The 26,818-nt window shown below is 40.7% G+C and overlaps 1 protein-coding gene across 4 annotated transcripts in view; it reads left to right on the top strand.

Moving 5' to 3' along the window:
- Positions 1-26,818, top strand: part of RIMBP2 (RIMS binding protein 2) — a 475,720-nt gene that overhangs the window by 291,643 nt on the left and 157,259 nt on the right. For 2 of the 4 annotated variants that reach the window (XM_072600737.1, XM_072600739.1), the window contains 2 exons: positions 12,369-12,458; positions 25,312-25,434. Coding sequence is in view for 2 of the 4 variants with exons in the window: in XM_072600739.1 (XP_072456840.1) it covers positions 12,369-12,458; positions 25,312-25,434 (213 nt within the window). In the remaining 2 variants the exon portion in view is untranslated. Of the gene's footprint in view, positions 1-12,368; positions 12,459-23,265; positions 23,501-25,311; positions 25,435-26,818 lie in introns of those variants that run through there. The other 2 variants (XM_072600735.1, XM_072600738.1) reach the window with 2 other exon arrangements.

The raw sequence follows: 26,818 nt of genomic DNA, 5'->3' as shown, positions 1-26,818 counted from the left end.
AGAAAAACAAATCAAAACATAACAAAAGAGAAAACTGTCTGCTTCATTCTGCATTCTGACTCCATAGTTCTTTTTCTGGATGTGGATGGCATTTTGCATCATGAGTCCTTTGGAAATGTTTTAGGTCCTTGCATTGCTATGAAGGGCTGTCTATAAAAAACAGTCCTCACACATTGTGACTATTACTGTGTGTAATGTTCTTCTGGCTGTGCTCACTTCACTCAGCATCAGTTCATATACGTCTTTCCAGGTTTTTCTGAAGTCTACCTGTTCATCATTTCTTATAGCACAATAGTATTCTATTACATTTATATAACATAACTTGTTCAGCCATTCCCCAATTGATGGGTATCCCCTCAATTTCCAGTTCTGCTATAAATATTTTTTGTACATGTGGGTCATTTTTCTATTTTTATGATCTCTTTGGAACACAGCCCTAGAAGCTGTATTGCTGGGTCAGAGGGCATGCATATCTTTATAGTCCTTTGGGTGTAGTTCCAAATTGCTTTCCAGAATAGTTGGATTAGCTCATAGCTCCACCAACAATGAATTAGTTTTCCAACTCTCCCACATCTTCTCCAACATTTATCATCTTCCTGCTTTGTCATCTTAGCCAATCTGATAGGTGTGATATGGTACCTTAGAGTTATTTTGATTTGCATTTCTCTAATCAATAATGATTTAGAGCATTTTTTCATATATAGGTAGCTTTAATTTCTTCCTCTGAAAACTGCCTCTTCATATCCTTTGACCATTTATCAATTGGGCAGTGACCTGTAGTCTTATAAATTTGACTCAGTTCTCTATATATTTTAGAAATGAGGCTTTTATTACAGACACTAGTTGTAAAAATTCTTTCTCAGTTTTCTGCTTCCCTCCTAATCTTGGTTGCATTGGCTTTGTTTGTGCAAAATCTTTTCAATTTAACGTAGGCAAAGTTATTTTGTATTTCATAATGTTCTCTATCTCTTGTTTGGTCATAAATTCCTCCATTCTCCATAAATGTGACAAATAAACTATTCTTTGCTTCCCTAATCTATTTATAATATCAGCCTTTATGCCTAGATCTTGTACTCATATGTATTTTATTCTGGTATATGGTGTCAGGAGTTAGTCTATGCCTAGTTTTCATCACGCTATTTTCCAGTTTTCCCAATAGTTTTTGTCAAATAGTGAGTTCTTATCACAGAAGCTGGGGTCCTTGGGTTTATCAAACAGTAGACTGCTATAATCATGGAATACTCTATCTTGTGTGCCTGACCTATTCCACTGATCTACTCCTTTGTTTGTTAGCCAGAACCAGGTGGTTTGTATGATTACTGCTTTATAATATAATTTAAAATCTGATATGGCTAGGTTACCTCCCCTAGCATTTCTTTTCATTAATTCCCTTGATATTCTAGATGTTTTGTTCTTCCAGATGATTTTTGATATTACTTTTTCTAACTCTATAAAATAAACTTTGGTAATTTTGATTGGTCTTGCACTGAATAAGTAAATTAATTTAGGTAGAATTGTCATTTCTGTTATATTAGCTCAGTCTACCCATGAGCAATGATGTTTTTCCAATGATTTAGATCTGACTTTATTTGTGCAAAAAGTGTTTTATAATTGTTGAACTCAGTGATTTCTAAAGTCACTTCCAGGTGCCAATTTATGCTCGACATGTTTGTAGAATATTGTTTATAGAGGACATTTCTTCAAGGGAGATTAGGAGGAGGAGTGCATTTCAGGTAGGAGGGATAGCCTTTATGAATGACCATAGGCAGGAAATAGCTTTGCAGCATTTGAGGGGAAAGCTAGTCATCCTGGATGATTGGAACATAAGAGTTTGTGTTAGGTAGTAAATGATGTGGAATGAAGCTAGAAAGTTATCCTGGAGTTAGATTGTGGAGGGTTTAAAATAACAGACTGAGGAGTTTGAAGTTTTATCCTAAAGGCAATGAGGACTTAGTAGAGCAGCTAGGTGATACCATAGTGCGCAGAGCACTAGGTCTGGAGTCAAAAAAACCTGAATTCAAATCTGCTCTCAGACACTTACAAGCTGTGTGACCCAGGACAAATCACTTAATCCTACTCTCAGTTTCCTCATCTGTAAAATGAGCTGAAGAATGAAATGGCAAACCACTTTAGGGTCTTTGCCAAGAAAACCTCAAATGGGGTCATGAAGAGTCAGATAAAACTGAACAACAACAACGACAAATAAAGAATTACTCCAGGAGTCCACCCTTATAATCTCAGTGCTTTTTTTTTTCTAAATTAGGAACACTGACCTCTATCTCAATACTGCCAATATCTGACTTTTGCTGCAATGATCTCTGAAACCATTGTAGACAAGTCATGCCAAGACAAGACCTTCTACAACCTATTAGCAAATGGTCTTCAGCCTATCACTTTAGGATCACCAGTTAGAGATCACAAGCTAAGAAGATCTAGAATTGGAAGGGACCTCAGAACACCCCCTCTTTTTACAGATGGGGAAACTGAGACCCAGAGAGATGAAAGGTCTCCCATAGGATCATAGACCTATTAGGTATCAGAGAAAGGATCTGAAACCAGGTCTTCCTGGCTCCCAGCACCCCTTCTAAATACTTTATATGTCCCGAAAACATTTAGTAAGGCATGCTACAGATACAGGTACAAAGATAGGACCTCTGTACTAGAACAGAGAGGAAGATAGGCCATTAGCTTTAGAGTTAGGGGGAACCTCAGCCTGGTGGTTCTCAAACTTTTTTACAATGACAAAACTTTGCAGCTTAGCTGAACTTTAGCACAACCCTTACAGCAAAGTCCTCAAAAATCATTATTTTAATGTCTATTAAAAAAACAATACAATGTTCATTTTTTAAAAATTCAAAGTATTTTAGGATTCTTTGCAGCAAATTTGAAAAAGCAAACTTTTTCAACAATATTTAGTCCAATCTCTTCATCTTCCAGATGTGGAACTGTGACCCAGAAAAAAAAAAGTGAGCCACCTCAAAGGTTTGTTGATTGAACAGTAACTAGAAATCTTGGTGCTTGAGGCAAATTCATATGCCCCATGGAAGACAATGTGAAGCTACTTTCTAATCAGCTTTGCAGTTTATCCTGTGAGAATAATACAATTTATTTGTTGTTAAGTAGGAGGGAGGGGAGACTGTCATTTTATGCTGTCTGTCTAATGTTTTCTTAACCTTGAAATTTTAGTGTGCTAGTACAAAGGTGATCCAATTGCCCTACCTCGGTGATAGCTCTGCCCATATTGAGGAAAGAACTTTGCAAACCTTAAAACACTAGAAAAATGGAAATTCAGAGATCCTAGATTTCATGCTAGCAAGGATTTGCCTAGAATTCTACAGGTAATAAATGCCAGGGCCCAGATTCAAATGAAGGTCTTCAGACTTCAAATTTTACAATCCTTTCACTTTATGATACTGTCTAAGCAGATGCACAAATAATTTTCATAAAAAGCGTCAGTTAATTAAACATATATTGAGTGCTTAACGTGTACTAAACACTGTGAGCACAGAGACAAAATGAAATTGGCTCTTATTTTCAAGGTACTTATTGTTCTATTGGGGGAGACTATATGTACACATATAATTAGATTTAAAATATGCACAAAAAGTGTAATAAGAGAGATATAAGGGAGGTGCCATTGGACTTTGGAGAGAGGGGGGAATCATGGGTAATAGATTTAAAGCTGGAAGGAAACTTAGAGGTCATCTAGTCAAATCTCTAATTTTACAGATGAGAAAATAAATACGAATTGAATTCACATGATTTATGTCCATGATAGGTAGCAGAATCTGGATTCAAACCCAAGGCTCTCAACTTCAAATCCATAGATCTTTCCATTGTACCAAACACCTCCTAGAAAAGAGGAAATGGCACCAGATAATCAGAGCTTGTAGGAAGGACATTCCAAGTTGAGGAAATAGGATGAGTAAAGGAATGGAGATTTCTCAATCTCTCTGTCTCGGTTTCAGTCCATCTCTTTGTCTTTGTCCCTGTCTCTCTTTTCTCTCCCTCTCTCTCAATTCTACCTTCTGCATTTCTTTCTTTCTTTGGAATCTGTTTTAGCCTTGGACCTACCAGTGGACTTCATAGACAACACTCGGACCCAGTCAGTGCCCCTTAATGCTAAGCAGTTATTGACCCTTGTCAATCCTGGCTCAGTTCCTTACTATTCATATAATCTTGGATAAACCACTTCTTTCTGGTCCTGAATATCCTCTTCTATTAAAAGGAGAAGCTTGTATTAAATGATTCCAAAGATTCTTGCCAGTTCTAAATCAACAATTCTTCAATCCTATGAAATTAGAGCTGCCCACCAGTGTTATTTATAAAACCTCTTTTAAAGGGCTCCATTCCCAATTTCAGTTTGGTCTTCCTTATTCTCGGATCCTTGAAATAACTCTTTGTAAACTTTAAGACAGGTCAACATCATAAGCTGTTAGCCTTATCTCTAGAGACAGAATATTCAGTATTCTTTTCACCTTTGCACAAATTCCAACACTGACTATTTACCTTCGTCGGAAATATATTCTAAAATACACTGACTTTTCTTCATTCTCCACTCTTTCAATAGCAACCATACCATCACTCTACCACCTTTCCAATTCTGGAACCTTGATCAAATCAACTCCACCTTTACTCCTAGGAAGGGTGAGCTACTCTACTCCTCTGTGGTTCCATGCGCCATATCTTTAACTTTCTAAATCCAAATATTCTTTCTTGGTAATCAGTCCCCTTTTTCTATTTCCCAGGCCTTAAGCACAGTGCCTGGTATATAGTAGGTGCTTAATAAATGCTAGTTGTCTGATTTCACCCTATTAAAATGTATGTTCTTTGAGGACAGGGATTATCTTCACTTTTGTCTTTACATTCCCAACTCCTCATCAAGTTCTTGGTAAATAGTGACCATTTAAAGCTCATTCATTCGTTCTCTTAATGTGGACAAATCTAAAGCTGTAAATAGGGCTGTGAAACTGAATGCAGCATTTTGGGAGAATTTGGTTTCCCTGGACCTTCTGAGAGGAAGCCTGGTACTGTGGGAAGGACACCAAGGAAACCCTCTGTCCAAGTGCTGACTTTGATACTTATTAGCTGCGTGAGCAAGGGTTGGTTTCTCTGGCTCTGTTAGTGTCCTAGATATAAAATGTGGCTGATAGTACTGGCCCTTCTCTACATCAGAGTTATTGTAATGAATGCACAGTGTAAACCAAAGTGCTTTAGAAAGAAATGTGAGTTCTCCATAGTCTTGTGGACTTTTTCTCTACAATTTAGTGCCAAGTTGTTATGTTTTGATTGTGTCTCTGTGTGGGTTTGTGTTTATAACATCGTCAGATCAATCAACAAGCTTTCATTAAGTGCTTAGCATGTTCCAGACGCTAGGTATACAAAGACAGAACTAAAATCATCCCTATAGTCTTCGTTTCCTTTTCCTTCTTCTCTTTTTCTTCCTCTTCCTCTTCCTCCTTCATCATCATCACATTTATATAGCACCTACTATGTGCTAGGCACTGTGCTAAGTGCCTTACACGCGTTATCTCATTTGATCTTCACAACTCTGAAGGGTAAGTGCTGTTATTATTCCTGGTTTACAGTTGAAACTAAAGCAAACAGAAGTCAAGTGACTTATCCACAGTAACAGCAAGTAAGTTAAGACTGGATTTGAACTCAAGTCCTCTTTATTCCAGGTCTGGCCGTAGATAAATACCATCACCTTATTTGTTTTCTCTTTCTCTGTCTGTCTGTCTGTCTCTGTCTCTCTCTCTGTCTCTGCCTCTGTCTCTCTCTTTGTCTCTGTCTTTTTGTCTGTTTGTCTCTCTCTGTCTTTCTGTCCCTTTCTCTCTGTCTCTCCTTTTCTTCCTTCCGTCCCTCATATGTGTGTATGTGTGTCTATATATATATGTATATATATATAAATGTCAGCTAATTAAAACATGAATATATTACATATCCAAAATGATCCTGGGTTCAAATCATTCTGAGAGAGCTGAATGGTACCATGGATAGAGTGCTAGATTTGGAGTCAGGAAAACCTATTAGTCAACGAGCATTTACTAAGTGCCTACTATGTACTAAGCACTGTGCTACATGCTAGATCACTTTAAGTGACCTGACTTCAAATCTGGCCTCATGTCCTTCCTAATTGTGTGATTCTGGGTAAATGACTTGACCTCAGTTAAGCCTCAGTTTCCTGATCTGAAAAATGAAGATACTAATAGGACCTACTTCCCAGGTTGTGAGGATAATGTGCTTTGTGGAACCTGAGTCACCACAGAACAACTAAAGTTTTGAACTAACAGTTCACTTGTAGTTCTCATATTACAGCTCCCATCATCTATTCCTTTCACAGACAATATGTTAGCAGGGAAGACTTGGAGTCCGGTCTCCTTCCCAATGTCTTTTACTGGTTTCTCCACTCTCTGGGACTCTTCAGAGTTAATTTGTCTGGTGCCTCAGTTTCTTCATCTGTAAAATGAGGGGTTTGGGCTCTGTGGTCTCTAAGCCCCTTCCAGCTTCAAGTCTATGCTCCTTTAATTTTCTAGTCCGTTCTGCCTTCTAACTTCTAATCCCCTTCTTTCTCCAGTTCATGTTTCTCATGTTGTGGTTCTGTTTTTTTTAAGAGACCTTCCCAGAACTGCTTCAGTGAACCATGGTAAGAAAGTGTTCTCTGTTGCCTAGGTGAATGACAGTGGTAACATAAGCCCATCATCCCCTCGCCTTAAATGGAGAGGCTTTTAGCCAGTTTCCTATATTCAGAACTGTAGAATTTCAGAACTAAAAGGGACTTCAGTTTGCCACTTATTTCAACCCATGCCCCTCAATTTCCCCCTCTACAGTCCCATCAAAGTTCAGCTCAAGGGCCTCATTCACGAGCCCTTTCCTGATTGCCCCAGTTTCAACAATGTCCCCTCTCCCTGCCCCATCACTTACCTGTGAACATGGTGCACCCCTCCTCAGTAGAATTTAAGCTCCCCAAGGGCACAGGGATGTCTGGCTTTTGTGAGACACACCTGGTACACAGCAGGTGTTTAATAAATGCTCACTGATTGATAAATAGGCCACATGGCTACTGGACTTGGAATTCAAGTCTCACTCTTGCACATGTATTAGCTTTCTCTGTGAGAGTTCTGGGCCTGGCTCATATCCTTCTCTGTCTGTCATGTCCCTGCTCTCTCCTGCCAGAGGGGCATGCTTATCTCTCAGAACATTAGATTAGTGAGCACTCCTTGTTCTTCCATTTGTGTTTCTGGGTGATATTGGCATGGGCTGGGGAGGAAAGCAGAAGAGAAAGACTAAGGAAAATGCTGTGCTGGTGCATGTTTAACAACCAGATCTTCCAAGAAATATGTACGCATAACACACTTTTCCATTTCACCTGCATCATTAACCTTTTCTCCATCATTTTTAAGTCTAGACAATCAACAAAAGGATAAATCCAATGCCAATTTGTAGCATTTGCCATTGTCTAATGGCAAATATAATATAACCACTTCTGGACACACAAAAGCCAAAAGAATGGTTTTAATAATGGGAACATGAGAGAACCTGATATGACAGACTGTACATATATATGTACATATCTACACACATATACACACATATATACCTACATGTATTTGTATGCATGTGTATATATATGTATGTATGTATTTGTGTGTGTGTGTATCTGCTTAGAACTGGCCCTGACTTCAATGTATTAACATATAACAAGGAGATAATATTTATGTCAATGGAGAGTAATAGGTAATTGTTTGCCTGAGAGTCTGAGTCTCTCCTAGAAAGGTACAGAGATCAGATGTTACTCAAGTCTTACAAATTATCTTTTTTTTTCCCTTGAGATCACCTCTCTGGCATCTAATTCAGTATGTCCATTCTCAGGGCTATCACCCTAATTCAAACTCCTGTTTCTTTCTTGGACTATTGTAATAGCCTCCTAATTGGTCTCTTTGCCACTAGGTTCTTGCCTCCCCAATCTGTCCTCTACAGTCAGAGGTGTCAGATTCAGCCCACAAAACTCAAATGACGTAGCAAACAGATTAAGATATCATTGGGAAATGTCTAACAAAATAAAGATACGATACAAAATAGATAATGTTACTATGTGGTTTTCTAGCTCAACATGCTGACTAGCGATTCTCATATAGTCTATTGGCCCTTGTCTTTGTTTAAGTTTGACACCAGGCTCAACACAGCAAATTGTCAAATTAGTATGCTAAAAACACAAGTCTGACCATGACACTCACCTGCTCAAGGAGATTTGGTAGCTCCCTATTGCTTTAAGGATATAATACAAGCTTCTCATTTTGGACTTTGAAGCACTTCATGATTGGGCTGAAATTTTCACATTACTCCCCAACACATTTCCTTGTATTCTAGCCAGATGAACCTGCTTTCTATTCACCAATAGATGGCATTTCTTTTCCCATCACCATGCATTTGCACAAACTGTGCTCTCTGTCTGGAGTGCTTTCTTTTTTCACCTCCACCTCTCCCAAGCCTTAACATTGAAGGCTCAGCTCAGGTACCACTTCCTTCAAAAGAACTCTTTTGATTCCTTCCCTATTTTTAAGGCTTTCCCTAACCCCCAAATTATTTTGTAGTTACCTTGTACGTATTAAGTATTATTCAATTGTTTTTCAGTCATGTCTTACTTTTCACCCCGTTTGGGGTTTTCTTGGAAAAGATACTGGAGTGCTTTGTCATTTCCTTCTCCAGCAGATTTTACAGATGAGGAAAATCAGGCAAACAGGGTTTAGTGACTTGCCCAGGGTCATACAGCTAGAAAGTGTCTGCGTCTAGATTTGAATTCAGGAAGATGAGTCTTCCTGACTCCAGCAATGACTGTTTCCATTGTGCCATCTAGCTGTTCTTTTTAAGTATTATGCTGTATTTACTTTCACATGTTACTGTGTATTTATTTTGTATATGACTTGTGTTTACTAATCCGCATACATCTTGTCCCCCTCACAGAGTGGTCTCTTTGTAGACCATAGACAGTCAAGGATTGATTTTTTTTATTGTCTTGTTATCCTTAGCCCCGACATAATTCTTGGGATATAGTAGGAGCTTAGAAAATATTTGCTGGATTGGATCACATGGAATTGAATTTCCAGACCCTCTTGCACTTTAGATTAAACGGCCAGGAAGCCAGAATCCTCCTGGGTGTTATATTTCAAAGTGTAAGAATCAGAAGAAAAATACTGATATTGAGAAGATCTCATCTCCATGGGTTTGGCTTTCTCTCTCCGCCTCTGATCTGCTTTTTTTATTTTTTCTAGCGGGGATATTGAGATTTCTTCTTTGTCACCATGGCACTGACCTGTTCTAAATCACTATCTCAGCCGCTCTGGGATGTGAATGTGGAGTCAACTTTAATTAGAAGACATTCACATACAGTCAAGAACAAGTAATATTCCCACCAACAGAGGACTCCAAAGGAGACACAAAGAATAATGAGGAATGGATGATAGGGATTTGCATTTTATAGAACTGATTGCAAACAAGGAGCTGATTCTGGGCCCATAAAAAACCTGTTTTCTTCAGGCAGGAGCTTTTAGGTTTTATTAAATCCAAGATTTTCCTCCTCCTCTCCTTCCCTTCTCCTTTTCTCATTTCCCCTTTCTTTCCTCTCTTTTTTCTTTCCTCCCTCTCTCCCTTTTTTCCTACTTTTTCTCTTTCTTCCTCTTGCCCTGCCCCTTTCTTCCACTTATCTTCCTTTTCCTCTCTTGACTCTCCTTTTTCTTCTCTCCTTCCCCCTTTTCTCCTTTTCCATTCTCCCTTCTCTAGTCACCCTTTTCTCCTTTTCTCCCTCTCTTCCTCTCCTTCTTCCTCCCACCCCTCCCTTCTTTTTTCTCTTGCCCTGCCCTCTCACACTTATCTTTCTCCCCCTTTCACCTCCCTTTTCTTCCCTTCATCTCCTTCCCCATTTTTGCTCTTGCCCATCCCCCCTTCTTCCTATTCCCCCTCTTCAGACAAAAATGATGGTTTCTTTCCTCAACTAGCTTACACTTGGTTGGGGATACATACATAAGAATAATTAACTGCAAAATCCAGTCCTTATCCCTTTCCCTTTGTCATAATACCACTGTAAATGATTGAACCTTTGGACTCTGCCACCCCAAGTCATCCATTAAGTCCATTCCATGGAGGAGTTAATCTATTGCTCATTTCACTCCTACCTTGGTCAATCTGATTGATTGATTGATGGTGAGTGCAGACTTGCCTAGGCTTACTCTATCTAACCAGCCCCAGAGACCACACAGACCTTGGCACCTGTCCACTTTGACCATGTCCCTATCCAACTTGCCCCACAGAACATACCTCTGCTCTCATACAGTAATCATATCAAGATTATTATAGCACATAGAAAGGGCATGTCAATTTACTGCCCTTTGGATCTGTTCAACTTCCCTGTGCTTCGCCTTATAGAAACTTCTTGCTCTGGCCATGACTCTCCTATGTACGTTCCCTTCTCCTGTGAGAATGTGATATCCTTAAGAGCAGGGACCATCTCCATTTTGTATTTGTATCACTAGCACTTAGCAAAGTGTTTGGCACACAGTAGATACTTAATAAATGGTTTTTCATTCAACCAGTAACCTCGCATTTCCTAGCTGTTATAATTCCTTGCTACCTTTTCCTCCAGTGAAATGGAATGGCTCATAGGATCATAGATTTATAGCCAGAAGTGACCTACCTCGAAGGCTGGATAGTTCAATTCCCTCACTTTTTACAGATAAGAAAACTGAGGACCAAATGCCTTCCAAGATCATCCAGGTAGTAGGTGTCAGAAGCAGAAAGATCTCAGTTGGTCTGAAGCCATATTCAGGACTCTATACCATGCCACATTGCCCACTCAAGGGAAGCCCAGTCACAGTGCCTGGCATATAGTAGGTGGTTAATAAATGCTTAATGATAATTAATTATAATGTCAATCTTTTAGTATTATATAAATTTGAGTTATTATTAGTATCTTGGCCAAATTACCTTCCCACCTCCCTTGGACTCCTTCTGGAGATCATTGATTCATAGATTTAGAGATAGAAGGCACCTAAGAGGCCTTCTAACCCAAACCCCTGATTTTATAAATGGAGAAACTGAGACCCAGAGAATGTAAGTGACTTGCCTCAGCTCATGCAGGTCAAAAGGGACAGAGACAGGATGGCCTAGGGCAAAATGCCTCATCTCCCAGTCCCCTGCATTCTATCAAATATTTGCTACCCACAGACCCTAATTTTCTAGAAAGTTCGACCATAAATTCTAATTTCCCTAAGAGAGCCCACCACAAAATAGACCTTCTTGTTCACCTTTCACTCCAGAATCTGGGAAAGTGATTGCTATCTCCTCATCATAGGGTGGTGAGAAGGGCGTCAATGATTGTTGATTCAAATTCTAGTTCTTTCACTGACTAGTTGTATAATCCCAGCCAAGTCTGAGTACTTCTTGAAATATTTAGGGGAACTAATTAATACAGAGTTCTTACACATAACTTTATTATGCCATGAAATGCGTGCTCTGAAAACTTTAGAAGAACATTTGTATGGTGACTTAAGGTTTATAAAGTACTCACACATTATTTTGTTTAAGGTAATTATGTGGTACCGTGGACAGAGCACTGGGCTTGAAGTAAAGGAGACTTGAATTCAAATATGACCTAAGACTTTTACTAAATGTGTGACCCTGAGCAAGTCACTCAACCTCTGTTTGCCTCAGTTTCCTCAAGGTAAAAGGGGGTTAATAACAGCATTTATCTCACAGGGTTGTTGTGAGGGTCAAATGAGATGAAATTTATAAAAATATATTGTTGTTCAGTTGTGTACAACTCTTCATGACCCCATTTGGGTTTTTCTTGGCAAAGATGCTGGAGTGGTTTGTCATTTCCTTCTCCAGCTCAATTTACAGATAAGGAAACAGAGGCAAACAGGTTAAGTGACTTGCCCAGGGGCACATAGCTAATAAGTGTCAGAAGCCAGATTTGAACTTAGGTCTTTCTGACTCCGGGCCTGATATACCACCTAGCTGCCCCTATACGCATATTAGTAGGTGCTATATAAATGCTTATTCCTTCCTTAAATTATACAGAATTATGAGAAGAAACTATAGGTATTATCAACTTCATTTTACAAATGAGAAAAATGAGACCCAGATTGACTAAGCAATTTATTCAATATCATAGAGTTAATATTTTGTCAGAAATGTAATTTGAACCCAGAGCATAACTATTTTTTTACCTCTACCTTGCCTCTCATTTATACCACGCCGTCAGTTTCAGCCATTATTATTATCCCAACCATATCTCCCTCCCCCTCCCACCTAGCTGACTTCTTAAGACCTGTATGAAAGCTGCTTCATGGGACCATTTCCTTCTCTCCTAGGAGCATGAACTAAAGGATGCTGCACAAGGGAAGAGTCGCCTGAGACTCCAGTATGCTAACCTTTCCCACAAGGCACTGCAGTATGAGCAGGTAACCATGCGCATTCACTGACCCGACGTGGGGGGAAATCATTCAACATAGCTCCGCTTGTAGGGAGACACAAGGTCCGCTGGTCGGATCATTACAGGAATTCCTTTAAAAGTGTTTTAATGTTATTGTTTTTCAGTCAAGAAAAAACTCATTTTCTTTCCCTCCTGCCCCGTATCTCTTATATTGAGAAAAATAAAAACAAAATCCTCATAATAAAAATGCATAGTTGAACAAAGTTAATTCCCACATTGTCGATGTCATAGAGGAAAACTAAGTAGTGTAGTGGATAAAGCCGTGAACTTATGAGTCAGGAACACTTGAGATTAAATCTGGCCTCAGATGCTTATTAGTTGTATGACCCTGGGAAAGTCACTTAATTTCTTTCTGCCTCCTCATCTGTTAAATGAGGATAATAATACCAGCGTATGTGACCTGGACCAAACCCTTTACCTTCTCTCATTCTCTGCAAAGCTAAAGGTTTAATCTCAATATTTTAAAACAAATATCTATTAACACCTGCTCTGTACAGGATAATCAAGGGTGATGAAAAGACAAAAATCAGTCCTTGCCCTCAAAGAACTTACATTTTGCCAGATGATACAACATGTACACAGGTAAGTTGATACAAGCTAGTTTCAGGAGGGAGAGAACTCTAACCAGTGGAGGGACCAGGAAGAGCTGACTGATAACACATGGCACCTGGGGTGGGTTATGAAGGAAGATAAGAATTCTAAGAGATGGTGGTGTGTTAGGGAATGCATTAGGGACAGCCTGTGTGGGAAGTGCTACAGTGAAAAGAGCATGGTTCGAATCCCATCTCTGTCTCTTGCTAACAGTGTGACCATGGGCAAGTCACCTATCTAGACTCCAGCTCTCTTATCTGTGGGGGGTCAGACTATAGCTGGCCTCTAAGGTCGCTTTCTGCTCTAAATGTGTGATCCTATAAATGCAGAGTTTGGGAAACAGCTAGTAAAAACTAGTTTGGTCAGGACATAGAATGCCTAGGGATTGAAGAGAGATTGGGGGAGGGTACTGTGGGAGAACAATCAAACAAACAAACTAGAAAGGTAGTGGGAGCTAGGCTGTAGAGAGCTTTAAATTCCAGGTGGAGGAGATTATGTTTCATCCTGGAGACAATAGGGAGCTGCTGAAAGTTGTTGAGCGATACAGCCAGGCCTGTGCCTTAAGAAACATTTTGGCAGCTGTGTGGACAATGGATTCAAGAACTGAGTAATACCATTCATTAGATTTAGTACTTGGGACATCTTTGTGAGATGTAAGAGAAAGAAAGAAGTTTCAGTAGAGTGGTGGAGTGAGAAGCCAGATTGCAAGGGATTGAGACAGGAGTGAGTAGGAGGACAGCAGAAAACAGAGGGAAGTTAGTTCATCAGGGGACATGTGCAAGCAGGGCAGTGCTGAAAGTACTGTATTAAATTTGAAATAGACCAAAACAATAACAGGAAGAAATACGTAGAAGGTAAGGCAATGGAGTTACACATGTATGTTTTTCTAGGAGTTTGGCCTTGAAAATATGTAAGATGATATCTTTGGATAATTGAAGATAATAGTTGAGTCAATCAAAGGGCTTCTCTCTCTCTCTCTCTTTCTTTCTCTCTTTCTCTGTGTGTGTGTGTATATGTGTGTGTGTGTGTGTGTGTGTGTGTGTGTGTGTGTGTGTGTGTCTTTTAAGGTTGGGGGAAACCCAATCATATTTGTAGGCAGGAAGGAAGGGGTCAATATTGGAGAGAGACAGAGACAGAGAGACAGAGACAGGGAGACAGAGACAGGGAGACAGAGACAGGGAGACAGAGACAGGGAGACAGAGACAGGGAGACAGAGAGAGAGGAAGGATCAAGGGCTTCAGGAGAGAAGTTTGAAATTGATGCATAGTTTGTGTTTCAGTCTCCAAGATCTTCTAAGATTCTCTGTGCCCTGTAGGAACCAATGGAACCTTACCTGTGTGGAATATTCAGTTGGTTGTCCTGCAAACATGTTTTAAGGTTTTTAAAAAAAAAATATTATGCTGCAAAAAATCAGCTAAGTGTTGCTGCAGATAGAACATGGGACCCGGAGAAGATTCTTTTTCCTGAGGGCAAATCTAGCCTCAGACATTTTCTAGTTGTGTGACCCTGGACAAATTTGCCTCAGTTTCCTTATCTGTAAAATGAACTGGAGAAGGAAATGGCAAATCACTCCAGTATCTTTGCCAAGAAATTCCCAAATGGGGTCATGAAGAGTCAAATGCAACTGAAACAACAACGTAAAAAAAATCCTGCAGTTCTTGGTGTTGGGATTTTTTTTTCTTTTTCCTTTATTATTTCTGATTACACACATACTCATATTCTGTTCTACTAATTTGCATTAACATGTCAGCTTTCCCAGGGGTATTTTACACAACCCAAAATCACAGAAAATGTAGGGAACTCCAAAGTCATTTAGTCCAACTAGTTCCTAAGAATCCCTTCAATGATACCCTCAGCAAGTGCTCATCTAGCCTGTGCTTGAAAACTCCAGTGCAAGGGATCCCGTTGCTTCATAGGGTAGCCCATTTCATTTCTGGAGAAGATGGAACATAGTGTTAAACCAAAGGAATGAATCTCTCATGGTGGAATTGCAGTTGTCAGAGACAGGCTGATACATTCCAGAGAGGAATTTGATATGTCCCCAATTCTCTTAAAATACTTTGAAGAGGCAAAATATTCTGCCAAAATAAACTCCAGACTAGACAGTGAAGCTAACTCATCTTGATTTTTGATTTTTGGATGTCTAGCACCTAGATCTAATTATTCCCTTCCTCTTAGAACTATCTTGTATTTATTCCATATATGTGTGTGCATGTATGTCTACGCATATGTATTTTATATGTACATATATGTGTGCATGTATGTGTAGGTACATGTATATGTACATATTCCCTCTTTGAGGGAAGGTACTGTTTCCCTATTGTCTTTATATTGCCAATATTTGACACAGTGCCTGGCATCTGGGATGTGATTAATAATTCAATGTTTGTTGTCTGAGGTGGAGGGGGTGTAGTCAGTACATAGATTAAGGGCTATAGAGAAGAAATACTTCATCAAGTTGAGAGTAATAGAATGTAAGCTCCTTGAGGGCAGGGAATGGTTTACAATTTTTTCCATTGTATCCTCAGTGCTTAGCATAGTACTTAGTACATAGAAAGAGATTAATAAGTGCTTATAAGATTGTTGCTTGCTTGTTTGATTCAAATCACAGATCACACTTTTTAAAATTCTTTTATCCCTATAATTTCACATTTTAAAAATAAAAACTGTTTTGCTCAAGACTGAGGAACACGGGGCATTTGCTCGGTAATGCTGCTTGGTAAATGTTTGGCAGCTGTCAAATAGTGAATAGTCCTCTTGGCAAGCACACAGCCTCTTTGCCTCCTTTCCTGGGGTCTGGCTCATGTTTTCTAATAATGCCCCCAATATCCCTGGCTCCACAGTCTGTTCTCTATACAGCTTTTTCTTGTTCCTTCCTTAAAAAAGGAGGTTTTGATCCCCCAGTGCCTGCTTGAGACAGCTGTGTAAATGGAGCCTCATAGCACAGCTTCAAGGGAGCAGAAAGGGGCAAAGACAGAGAGAGGATGACAGGGTCCTGAAAAGTCCAGCAAGCAAAGTCCTAAGTCATCCAGAGCTCTTGGTTGGCATTTCCTTCTTTCCCAGCATCAGATTTTCTCTTGTCTAAGTAGCAGAGAGCAAAGTGTGGGGGGTCTAAGTACCTGAATTAAAATGTCTGTCCTGGTTGCCAGAGCTCTCTTTCAATCAGATTGATCAATAAACATTTGTGCAGATTCTAGGGATAAAGAGACAGAAATGAAACCAACTCCTGCCTTCTAAAATCTTGTATTCTAGAAGAGCCTGATTTCTGCAGTGACTTCCTCCATATTCTGTAACCTCTGACATTTACCAATCAACTGATCAATAAACATTTATTAAGCACCCACTATATGCCAGGTACTATACTGGATACTGTGGATTCAAGGGCAAAAATGAAACAATTCCTACCCTCAAAGTGCCCACAGTGTAATGAAGGAAAACTCTATTGGCTCATAGTCAGTCTATAAGCATTTATTAAGTATCTACTATGTGCCAAGGACCATGTTTTTAAAAAAGGCAAAAACAATGGATGTAAATCTGGAAGGGAGCTCAGAAGCCATCAAGTCCAAAGGCTCCCCCTTCCAATTTTACAGATGAAAAAACTGAAATGTTCACATAAAGAAATAAATAAAAAACTTTAAGCCATCTGAATCTGAGGGCAGCCAGGAAAGATGATAGTGCCAGCTTAGATTTGTGTAATGGCATCAACACTATTTCAAGGGCACACAGAACCCTTCTGGAAGCTGGGGAAGGACAGGTCTTAGTTTCTACTACCTGCTTTCCAATCTTTTCACTGGTAGCAGAGCTTGAAAGAGCAAAATTCATTATCGGGACCCTTAATTGTGAATGCAAGGAGCACTCTGCCTGCCTCCTCCCTGAAGTCAGCATTGAGATAATTGGCATACCGAGGCAAAGATAGAACATTGGACCATCTGAAATATTCAGTGGCAGCTCCCCTGAGTCAGTCGCCTTGTCAGATAGATGAAGGGAGGCAATCAGATTGGGTGGAAAGGATGGTGATATAAATAGGAAATGGGTAGCTAAAAATTTCATAATCCTGAAGTACCTTAAGGAACTGATGGTTTGCCACTGGAAGTGCTACTGTTACCTGAGTATAGTGGGGACCCAGGTTCCTTCATCTAGAGTTTGAAGGAGACTTAGAGATCCTCTTGTCTAACTTCATCATTTTTATAAATGAATAAACTGAGGCCCTTGGAGGTTAAGTGACTTATTTGCACAAAGTCACCCAGGCAAGTGGACTTTTTGAGTTTCTGCATCAGGAATGTTTGTCATCTTCAAAGAGATGATGCTCAACCAACTTCACTTGGTTGATCCTCGGACAAAAGACATATCGTTTGTCACATCCCTTGTCCCACACTTGTAGCTTTTCCAGAGTTTATGCTGCCCTAGCAGAGCTTTTGGGAGCACAGGATCACCTCTGCATATACCCTTGTATCATGGGTGCTGACCACAGTACCTAGCCCATCCAGTTCCCTTGCATGTCATAGCATTACCTCCCTGAGGTTACAGTCCTCTTTGAGAGTGATGGACAAAGAACAACAGAATATAGTAGGTACTTAAGAAACATGTGATTTATTAAGAGATGGTTAATGCAGAGACTACAAGCCATGGCAGGGTAGAGTCTTAAGACCCTTTCCTCCCACCCTTACCCCCCTATCAAGTACTTCACAATAATCTCTAATTTCTCAATATCTTTCTTTGTAATTGCGAATTATTATCCCTAGTATTACTACCTTCCTGTGATCTCAAACCTATGGGAGCACAGATTCCTTCGGGTGAAACTTATTTTCCCCAAACCTATGAATTCATCCATGCAAGAACTCCCAGCATAGAAAGTCCCTCCTCCGTAGCAATTGCAGCTCTGTAATTTATAGTCTTAAAGAATTCCCAGGCACACAGAGAGGTTATCCTGTTACCTATTCATGGTCATATAGCCAGTATATATTAGTGGCAAGATGTGAACTCAGGGTTTTTGGACTCTAACCCCAGTACCTGCTACTTCTCTAACTAAATGCTTGCTCCATGGTTTTTCAGTTGTATCTGACTCTCCATGACCCCATTTGGAATTTTCTTGGCAGAGATACTGGAGTGGTTTTTCATTTCCTTCTCCAGCTCATTTTACAGATGAGAAAACTGAGGCAGGCAGGGTTAAGCAACTTGCCCAGGGTCTTGTCTAAGGCCAGATTTGAACCCTGGAAGAAGAGTCTTCTTGACTCCAAGCCCAGCACTCTATGCACTATAGTTCCACTTAGCTGCCCATACAACTGCCCTGCAGATCATGCCTACATTATACAAAGCACATTGTGACTGTAGGATAGTTAGGGGAGGACTTGATGGCCCCATTTTCCATTTGAGGAAATTGAGCCCCAGAGAAATCAAGTGTCATGCCCAGGGCCACACAGAGAGTTAGTGGAAGAGGCAGAAGCTGAACTAATTCTTGCACACTTCCCAGTACACATGGCCTCTCCCAGCACCAATAGACAGAGACCATCTGGGGGGCAGCCAAGTGCAAACTCCATGCAAAGATTGTGCTTTGCATGACTCCTAATATAGGAGCCCTAGGAGTCTAGAAACTGATTTCTCTTCCAGTCTCCTGAGCTGATTTTTTTCCAGGCCAACACTATCACCCACCAGGTGGTGGAGAAGGGCCCACAGCAGGACTGAAGTGCGAGGCAAATGAGCAGCGCCTGGCAGAGCCAGGGATGCCGAGTGTTTTCATCATCCCACCAGGCCTGTGGTCCATGCAACCATCTGGGTCAGCTGCCATTGCCACAGGGTACAGCAGCACAGAGCGGCTGTGCACCTCACGTGATCCCCTTCCACGCATGCCTCACATGCTCCTGGGCAGAAGGCTGGGTGAGAGTTTAATTGCACTCACACTTAGGGAGAGCTTTGTGTTGCAGATTCAGCATGAGTGGTCAGAGGCCACCATCCAATCAGCACTAAAGAGAGACTTGGGGGGAATCTTCTTTATACCTGACAGGGTCAATGGTGACTAATAGAATGGGCCCTCTCCTAGCCCCTGTAGGGGGAGACAGAAAAATGAAAGGTCAGTCTTTGCTTACAGAGAGTCTGCCTCTGGGGAAAGTATGTCTGTGTGAGGAAGAAAGATCACAGACTCTCAGAATTGGAAGGGAATTGAGAGAGCATCTGATTGAACCCACACCATAACAGGAATACTGGCTATGAATCAATGAGCATTTATTAATAGGCTGCTATATGGCAGACCCTGTGCTAAGCACTGGGGATATGAAGGATGGGAAAAGACAGTTCCTGCTTTCAAGAAACACATAGCTTAATGAGTGTGACCACATGAAAACAACTATGTGCAGATAAAATGTATACAGGACAAATTAGAGAGGATCCAAGGGGGGAAATTTTGAGAAGGACCCTGGCCATCTTCCAGGGGCCACTAGAATTAAGGGAGGAGGGTGGGGAAAGTATCCTGTACAAGGTGGAATTGGGGCTAGGTTTTGAAGGATGCCAGGGGAGCCAGGAGGCAGAGATGAAGAAGAAGAGCATTCCAGGAGTGGGGCACAGCCAGTGCAAATGCTCAGTGATGGAATGCCTTGTCTGAGGGACGGTAAGGAGTCCAGTGTCACTGGATGGAAGAATTTTTGAGGAGGGGCATGGCGTAAGGAACAAAAGGACTGGAAAGATTGGGAGTGGGGCTGTTTAGGAAGGACTTTGACACCCTTAGTTATTTATTTGATATTTTCATGTATTTTTATTTTTATATTTTCATGTATTCTTATTTTTTTATATTTGAACCCAGAGATGATAGGAAGCCAATAGAGTCTGAGTAAGGGGGTGACATGGTCAGACCTGCACTTTTTAGAAAGATCAGTTTGATTGGTAAGTAGAGGCTGGGGATGCTAGTGGGGGATTAGACTTGAGGCAGGCAGGTGAACCAGCCTAGATTTCTTGCTTATAATCATATAAAATTCTACACTGAAGCAGCAAGGTTGGGGACGCTGGGAAAACAGGTCAGGTATCGTGTCCAGGAATTTTGGAAGCATCTGAGCTAAAGTTCATCTTCCTCTAGGCTGGTTCACCTTTTCTTTGCAGCCTAGGATCACTCCCAAGTGCCTATGGTCTGTTGTATCTACTTAGTACCATAGACTTAGACCTGAAATGGCCTTGATATGGTGGATAGAGATTGCACTTGGACTTGGGAAGACCTGCTTTCAAATACTTCCTCACAAGCTTACTTGCTATGGAACCAGTTGTGGACAAGTCACTTGTCCTCCCTCAGATTCATAGTCCTCATCTGGAAGTTGGGGATGATTTGTTATTTTTCTGTCATTTCAGTTGTATCCAACTCTTCATGACCCCATTTGGGGTTTTCTTGGCAGAGATACTGCAGTGGTTTACTGTTTGCTTCTCCAGCTCATTTTACAGTTGAGGAAACTGAGGCAAACAGGGTTAAATGGCTTGCACACTCAACAAATAAGTGTCTGAGGCAGGATTTGAACTAAGGCTAGTGCCCTATTCCACTATGCCACCTACCTACCCCGGGGATAATTATAGCACCCATTTCTCAGGGATGTTGTGAGTACCAAATGAGATAACATTTGTGGAACACCATAAAAGTTCTCTATAAATATTAGTTATTATTAAGCTCTTTACAGATATCTCCTCACAACAATCATGTGAGATAGGTGCTATTATGAATCCTATTTTTCAGATGAAGTAACTGAAGCATACAAAGATTAAGTAACTTGCCCACAGTCACATAGCTGGGAAGTGTCTGAGGCTTGATTTGAACTCAGTTCTTTTTGACTCCACATCTGGCACTCTATCCACTGTAATACCTAGATGCCTATATTTGACCAAGACCCTTAAAACATATTTCCTGATTTTTCTGAGCTCTACTAGATCTTGGGCTTTGATATCTATCAAAATAAAATTCCAGATTGCTTTCTACTAATGGTTTGTTGTTCTTGTTCAGTCAGTTCTGACTCTTTATGACTCCATTTGGGGTTTTCTTGGGACAGTGGAGTGGTCTGCCACTTCCTTCTCCAGCTCATTTTACAGATGAGGAAACTGAGGCAAACAGGACCCAGGGTCACATAAATAGGAAGTATCTGAGGCCAGATTTGAACTCATGAAGATGAGTCTTCCTGACTCCAGACCCAGCACTCTGTGCACTAGGGCACCACCTAGCTACTTCCCTACTAATCATATCAATTACCATACAAAGAATAATTGTGAACTTATGCTTTATGGAAGTCTTTAGCATGGGAATAGTGAGAGGTGTATTCTACTTCTTAAGCTAGCAAAGCACTTCAAAGAAACACAGAGTTGTCAGACTTGTCAAGGATCCCAGTGGGCAGGCATTGCAACACATACAGTAACAGTTATCCCACATGTCTTCTACATAAGCAACAAGTGGTCACAGCCTCTGCTTGAAGACTTCTTGGGATCCAGAATCCCTCATCCTCTCGGGAAGCCATTCTGCTTTGGAAAAACTCTAACGGTCTGGAGATATTCCCTCTTATCAAGCTTCATTATGTCCCTCTGCAAATTCTATACATTTCCCAGTTCTTTCCTCTAGGGCTAATCCCTCCTTCTTGTGAAAATCTTTCAACTATCTGAAGGTGATCATCCTGAATCTCCACCAGGCTAAACATTCTAATTCATCCAGTCGATCCTCATATCACATGATCTCAAGACTCTTCACCATCCTGATTTCCTTCTTTAGAATGATCTCCAAATTATCTACATCTTTCCTTATTCAATCAAATTCACCATGCACGTATTCAGCACCTACTGTATGTAGGCATCAGGGATACAAAGGTCATGCCCTCAGGAAGATGACACTTACATGCATTAAAAATGTAATGCAGAATGTCATTAAGAAGATGGCATTTATATGATATCTGCATAAAAATTAATGCAAAATATATTACGAAGTAATTTCTAAGGAGAGTTCATCAACAACTAGAAGGAACAGGATGGGCATCCAGCAGCGAGGAGCACCCAGCCTTTGGTTCAATGTTTGGAAGCCTGTTGTTTCCTGTGGTAGCCCATTCCACTTTGAAATAGCTTTTCTTGAACCATAGTGTCCTTTTTCTCTTCTCCCCTTTCCCCAGCTCCCTGGAAAAAAAAATCCAGTGTTTTGGGAAGCTAAATGTTAAAAACCAGCTCATTTTACAGTTGAGGAAACTGAGGCAAACAGGGTTAAATGGCTGCACACTCAATGAATAAATGTCAAATATATCAAAATATCTCTGCCTCTAGGTTTGATGCAAGTCACAGACCAATCAGGACATTTTCACCCCTGAGAACTTAGAAGTTCTTTTTGTCTCTGGCTGTCTGATGCATCACCTAAAACAAAACTGCTTTAAGATATTCTTATCAACAAAACCTTTCCATGACCCCTTCTAAGAACATTTTCCAGGTAGATAACAACATCCCAGTGAAGGGGCTGGAAAGTTCATGCTCCCACCTTCTGCTTGTCTAGTGGCACTGACTTGTCACCTTAAGCAAACATCATGACATGTATAGTGTTTGGAATCAATGAAGCTCCCCTCCAAAAGAGCATGACCTTCAGAGGACCTGTTATAGCAGCATGATTCATGTGAAAATGTTTAGAGAGAAAGCAAATGTTCAGCTCGATTAAAATGGGTCTACTCTTTCTGGATTATCATCAACAAAAAGAACTTGAAAGTAAATGGGAAACTGTTTCTGGATCTCTCTCTGGTGACTCACACTTGTTTGAAGTCAAACGATAGATTTGGAGTAAATGGACATCCCCGAAAGGTCATCATCCTTAAATGATTCATCCGTAAAATGAGGTTTGGGATCAGCATGATTGTAAAGGTCTCTTCCAGCACTAACAAGCTAGGAGCTTTGAGCAGGGGAGGGGATTTTAGACCTGTGACTCTATCAATAGAGGGAATTTTGGTGTTGAAATTCTCTCCACCAACATGGATTGGCAATTCGTCTATAGCTTATGGTCTTAGACAGTTACTCAAGGCCCTGAAAGGTTAAGTGATACAGCTACAGTCATCCTGCTAGTGGCAAAGGCCTTCCTAAATCCAAGGCTGGTCCTTTGTTTGCCATGCCACAGTGCCCTCTATGAGTCATATTGTTTGTAAAATCATGACAAGGGCTGGATATGTTGATGCAGGCCTGTAATCCTGGCTACTGATAAAGGCTGAGGCTGGTGGATTACTTGAGTTCAAGGGTTTCTGAAATACAATAAGGGTTAGGCTAATTGGGTGTGTCTGCACTGAGTCCAGCACCAATATAAGGCCTTGGGAGCAGAGGGTCATCAGGCTGCCAGAGGAGGGGTGAAACAAGTCCAGATGGGAAAAATGGAACAGGTCAGAGCTTCTTCTGTACTGACCAGAACTGGGATCAGCCCAGTGAGTAGCTACTGTGCTTTTACCCTGGGTGAGTTAGAGAGAGTCAGTCTAAAATAAGATATAAAGTTAAACAAAAAGAGTCCTAGTTGCTGTTATACATATGGACCATGGAATGTTAAAGCTGGAAGAGATGCTAGAGAACATTTGGTCCAATCTTTTACTTTACAGAGAAGGAAACTGATAGCAAGAGAAGGGAAGTGATTTGGGGCAGCTAGGTGGTGCAGTGCCAAACCTGGAGAGAATATCTGAATTCACATCCAACCTCAGACACTTACTAGCTGTGTGACCCTAGGCAAGTCATTTAATCCTGTTTGCCTCAGTTTCTTCATTTGTAAAATGAGATAGAGAAGGAAATGGCAAACCACTTCAGTGTCTTTGCCAAGAAAACCCTGAATGGGGTCAAGAAGAGTTGAACATGACCAAAAAGGTTTGAACAAGAACCTAGGTAATACATTTCTATAATGCGCTCCTTAAAAAGTTCCTCTGAGGTAAGTAATTAAATTATCCTTCATTTTACAAATGGCAAAAATGGAATCCTAGTGAAATCAAGTGATTGCCTATGGTCACATAGCTAGTGAGATCAGAGTCAGGATTTTCTCAAACTGTGGAATTCCTGAGGGACTTCAGTCACTATGGAGTCCAATCAATCTCTGAACAAGAATTCCCTCCATGGTAAACCTACCAAGTAGTTATCTAACCTTGTCTTGACCTCCAATGAGGAGGAACCCATTACCTCCCAAGGCAGTCCAATCCACTTGAGAGCACTTCTTACTTTTAGGAAGCTTTTCCTAAGTTTGCCTCTTTGAAACTTCTGTCTATTTCTCCTAGTTCTCTCAGGGGTCAAATTTGTTGTTGTTCAGTTGTTTCAGTTGTGGCTGTCTCTCCATGAGTCGTTTGGCATTTTCTTGGGCAAAAATACTGGTTTTCTGTTTCCTTCTCCAGCTCATTTTACAGATGAGAAAACTAAGGCAAACAGAGTTAAGTGGCTTGCCCAGGGTCACATAGTAAGTGTCTGAGGCCAGATTTGAACTCATGCAAGATGAGTCTTCCTGACTGCTCTATCCAGTGCACTACCTAGGGTCAAATAACCTAAATCTAATACCTCCTCTACATGATAGCCCTTTAAATGCTCAGACGCAGCTCTCATACCCTGCCTGCCCCTCAACTCTCTTTTCTCTTGGCTGTCACACTCAGTTCCTTCATGTCATATTGCATAAACTTGAGGCCCTCTAACATTCTCATCTCTCTCCTCTGGTCCTTCTCATATTAAGGAATGCCCTTCTTAAATTGCAGCTCCCAGAACTGAGTACAATGACCCAAATTTGGTTTGACTGGTGTAGATTGGACTGTGGCCCTTCTGATTCCCACCCTAGCCCTCCTTCCACTCTCCCATGCTGCCCCCCAGTGATTGTAAGTAGCAGAGGTGAAGCTCAACACTAAGTCTCGTCTACTATCCCAGTGCTCTTTCCATGATACCAGAAGTGCAGCTATAGTAGCTTGGTTAGCAAATGAGTGTGTATCCTTGACCACTAGGGGCTTTTATGTAAATAAATTAGGGACTTATTATTCCCCTGAATTTATCCATGTTCAAGAAAGGTTTGGAATTGTGTGTCTGTGCTTTTTGTGGTGACATTAGGAATATTCTGTCTTTATTTTCTCATGGACTGTCTTACATGAAGTCTCTTTTGATTCTACGTAATTCAATTCAACAAATGTTTATTAATATCTCCTATGTGCCTGGCACTGAGCTTAGCACTGGGCATAGTCAAAACAAACTTGAAAACAGTCCATGCCTCAGGAAACTTATATTCTACTTTTCTCTCTCCCGTTTTTTTAAAGGTAAAAGCAGACTATGATCGACTCAGCCACATCCTCACCATAGTGACCAAAGAACGTGATTTGGCCGTGAAGGAGAAACACCAGCTCCAAGCCAAACTGGAGAATCTAGAGCAGGTCCTAAAGGTAAGGAACATAGTCCAGCATTGTGTCTCATTTTTGGATCTGTCAAGACCTATGTGAGAAAGAACGGTGGAAGATAGGGTACGTTTAAGACAGGCAGTAAAGGATATCATCAAAGAAGTACATGGTTGAAAAAGAACATGGCAACATGGTCATTTGGTAAAAGTGAGTGATGGGCTCCCCAGATAGCCTCATTATGCCAAGTGAATATGAGAAAGACTACCAGCCCATGTGACTGGATCCATTATGGTGAACTTTGGGGACACCATGGATAAAGGTCTCACAGGATAGAAAGAATGTGATTTACAGGGTGGTGAGTTAATGAGATCATGGGACCATTGGAATGTAAACAATATGGACTTCTGGGACAACTCTCAGTGGCTAAGGAAAAAAACACACGAAGTAATGAAGCATTAATGTTTTGGGAAGCAATGCTATAAAACCAGTTATGCATTTCCATGGCTTAGGAAGTTAAATACAACTGAGCTGGGAGATTGAGCAGAGAGCTATTCACCTAGAAATGTAGCTTACTTAAGTTGAAAGGCTTGAGGTATCTGAATTGGTTTTTTAAAAAAGAAAAATTCATGAGTTTTCAGCTGTTTCTCAGATGTTTAACAACCTTTATTATAATGAGGAGAGTTAGATCAAAAAGTTACTCTCTCAGGAAGCAAGTAATTGGCTACTAGCCATGCATTTTTGATGGATGGAAATCTGCTTAAACAGACCATTCCCCTGGATGCAGCATACAGGAGAGCAGATTTGCTAAGGATGTAATTGACTTGAGTTCTGATAGCCTCCTGTAGACAAGTCATTTTAATTCATACTTTGCAAGCTAGTATGCAGATGACAGAGGCGTTAGATCTGTCACCTTTCAATGCAAGAAGGTGTTCTATCTGGAAGTGTCTAAAGCTGATTATAAAGGGAAGCAGGAGAAAATTTGAAAATGTGGCAAAGTTTGTTTCTCCTCCCTCCCCCTAATTCTCTATGGAAAATTTAAAAAAAAATCTCTGTAACAACTAATTGAGGTGTTTGGGGCAAGGAATTTGCTCGGGTAGCCTCCCAGCTGCAGCAGTGAGACTGATTTCAAAAAAGAATCATGACAACCAGCCACTTTCCTCTGATGTATAAAATGAGATTAATACCCTCTCATTATTGCCTCCAATGAGATCGTTGGAAGTAAGCAGAGGCAAGGGTAGGTAGGTGGTTGGTACAGTGAATACTGGACTTGGAATCGGGAAGATGCATCTTCCTGAGTTCAAATCAGACCTCAGAGTTTTCCAGTTGTACGATCCTGGACAAATTACTGAACCCTGATTACCTCAGTTTCTTCATCTGTAAAATAAGCTGGAGAAGGAAATGGCAAACCTCTTAAATATCTTTGCCAAGA

This window comes from Notamacropus eugenii, chromosome 4 (assembly GCF_028372415.1).
Source record: "Notamacropus eugenii isolate mMacEug1 chromosome 4, mMacEug1.pri_v2, whole genome shotgun sequence".
Classification (NCBI taxonomy): domain Eukaryota; kingdom Metazoa; phylum Chordata; class Mammalia; order Diprotodontia; family Macropodidae; genus Notamacropus; species Notamacropus eugenii.
Note: the sequence above shows the minus strand (reverse complement) of the source record. Positions and strands in the feature narration are given on the sequence as shown.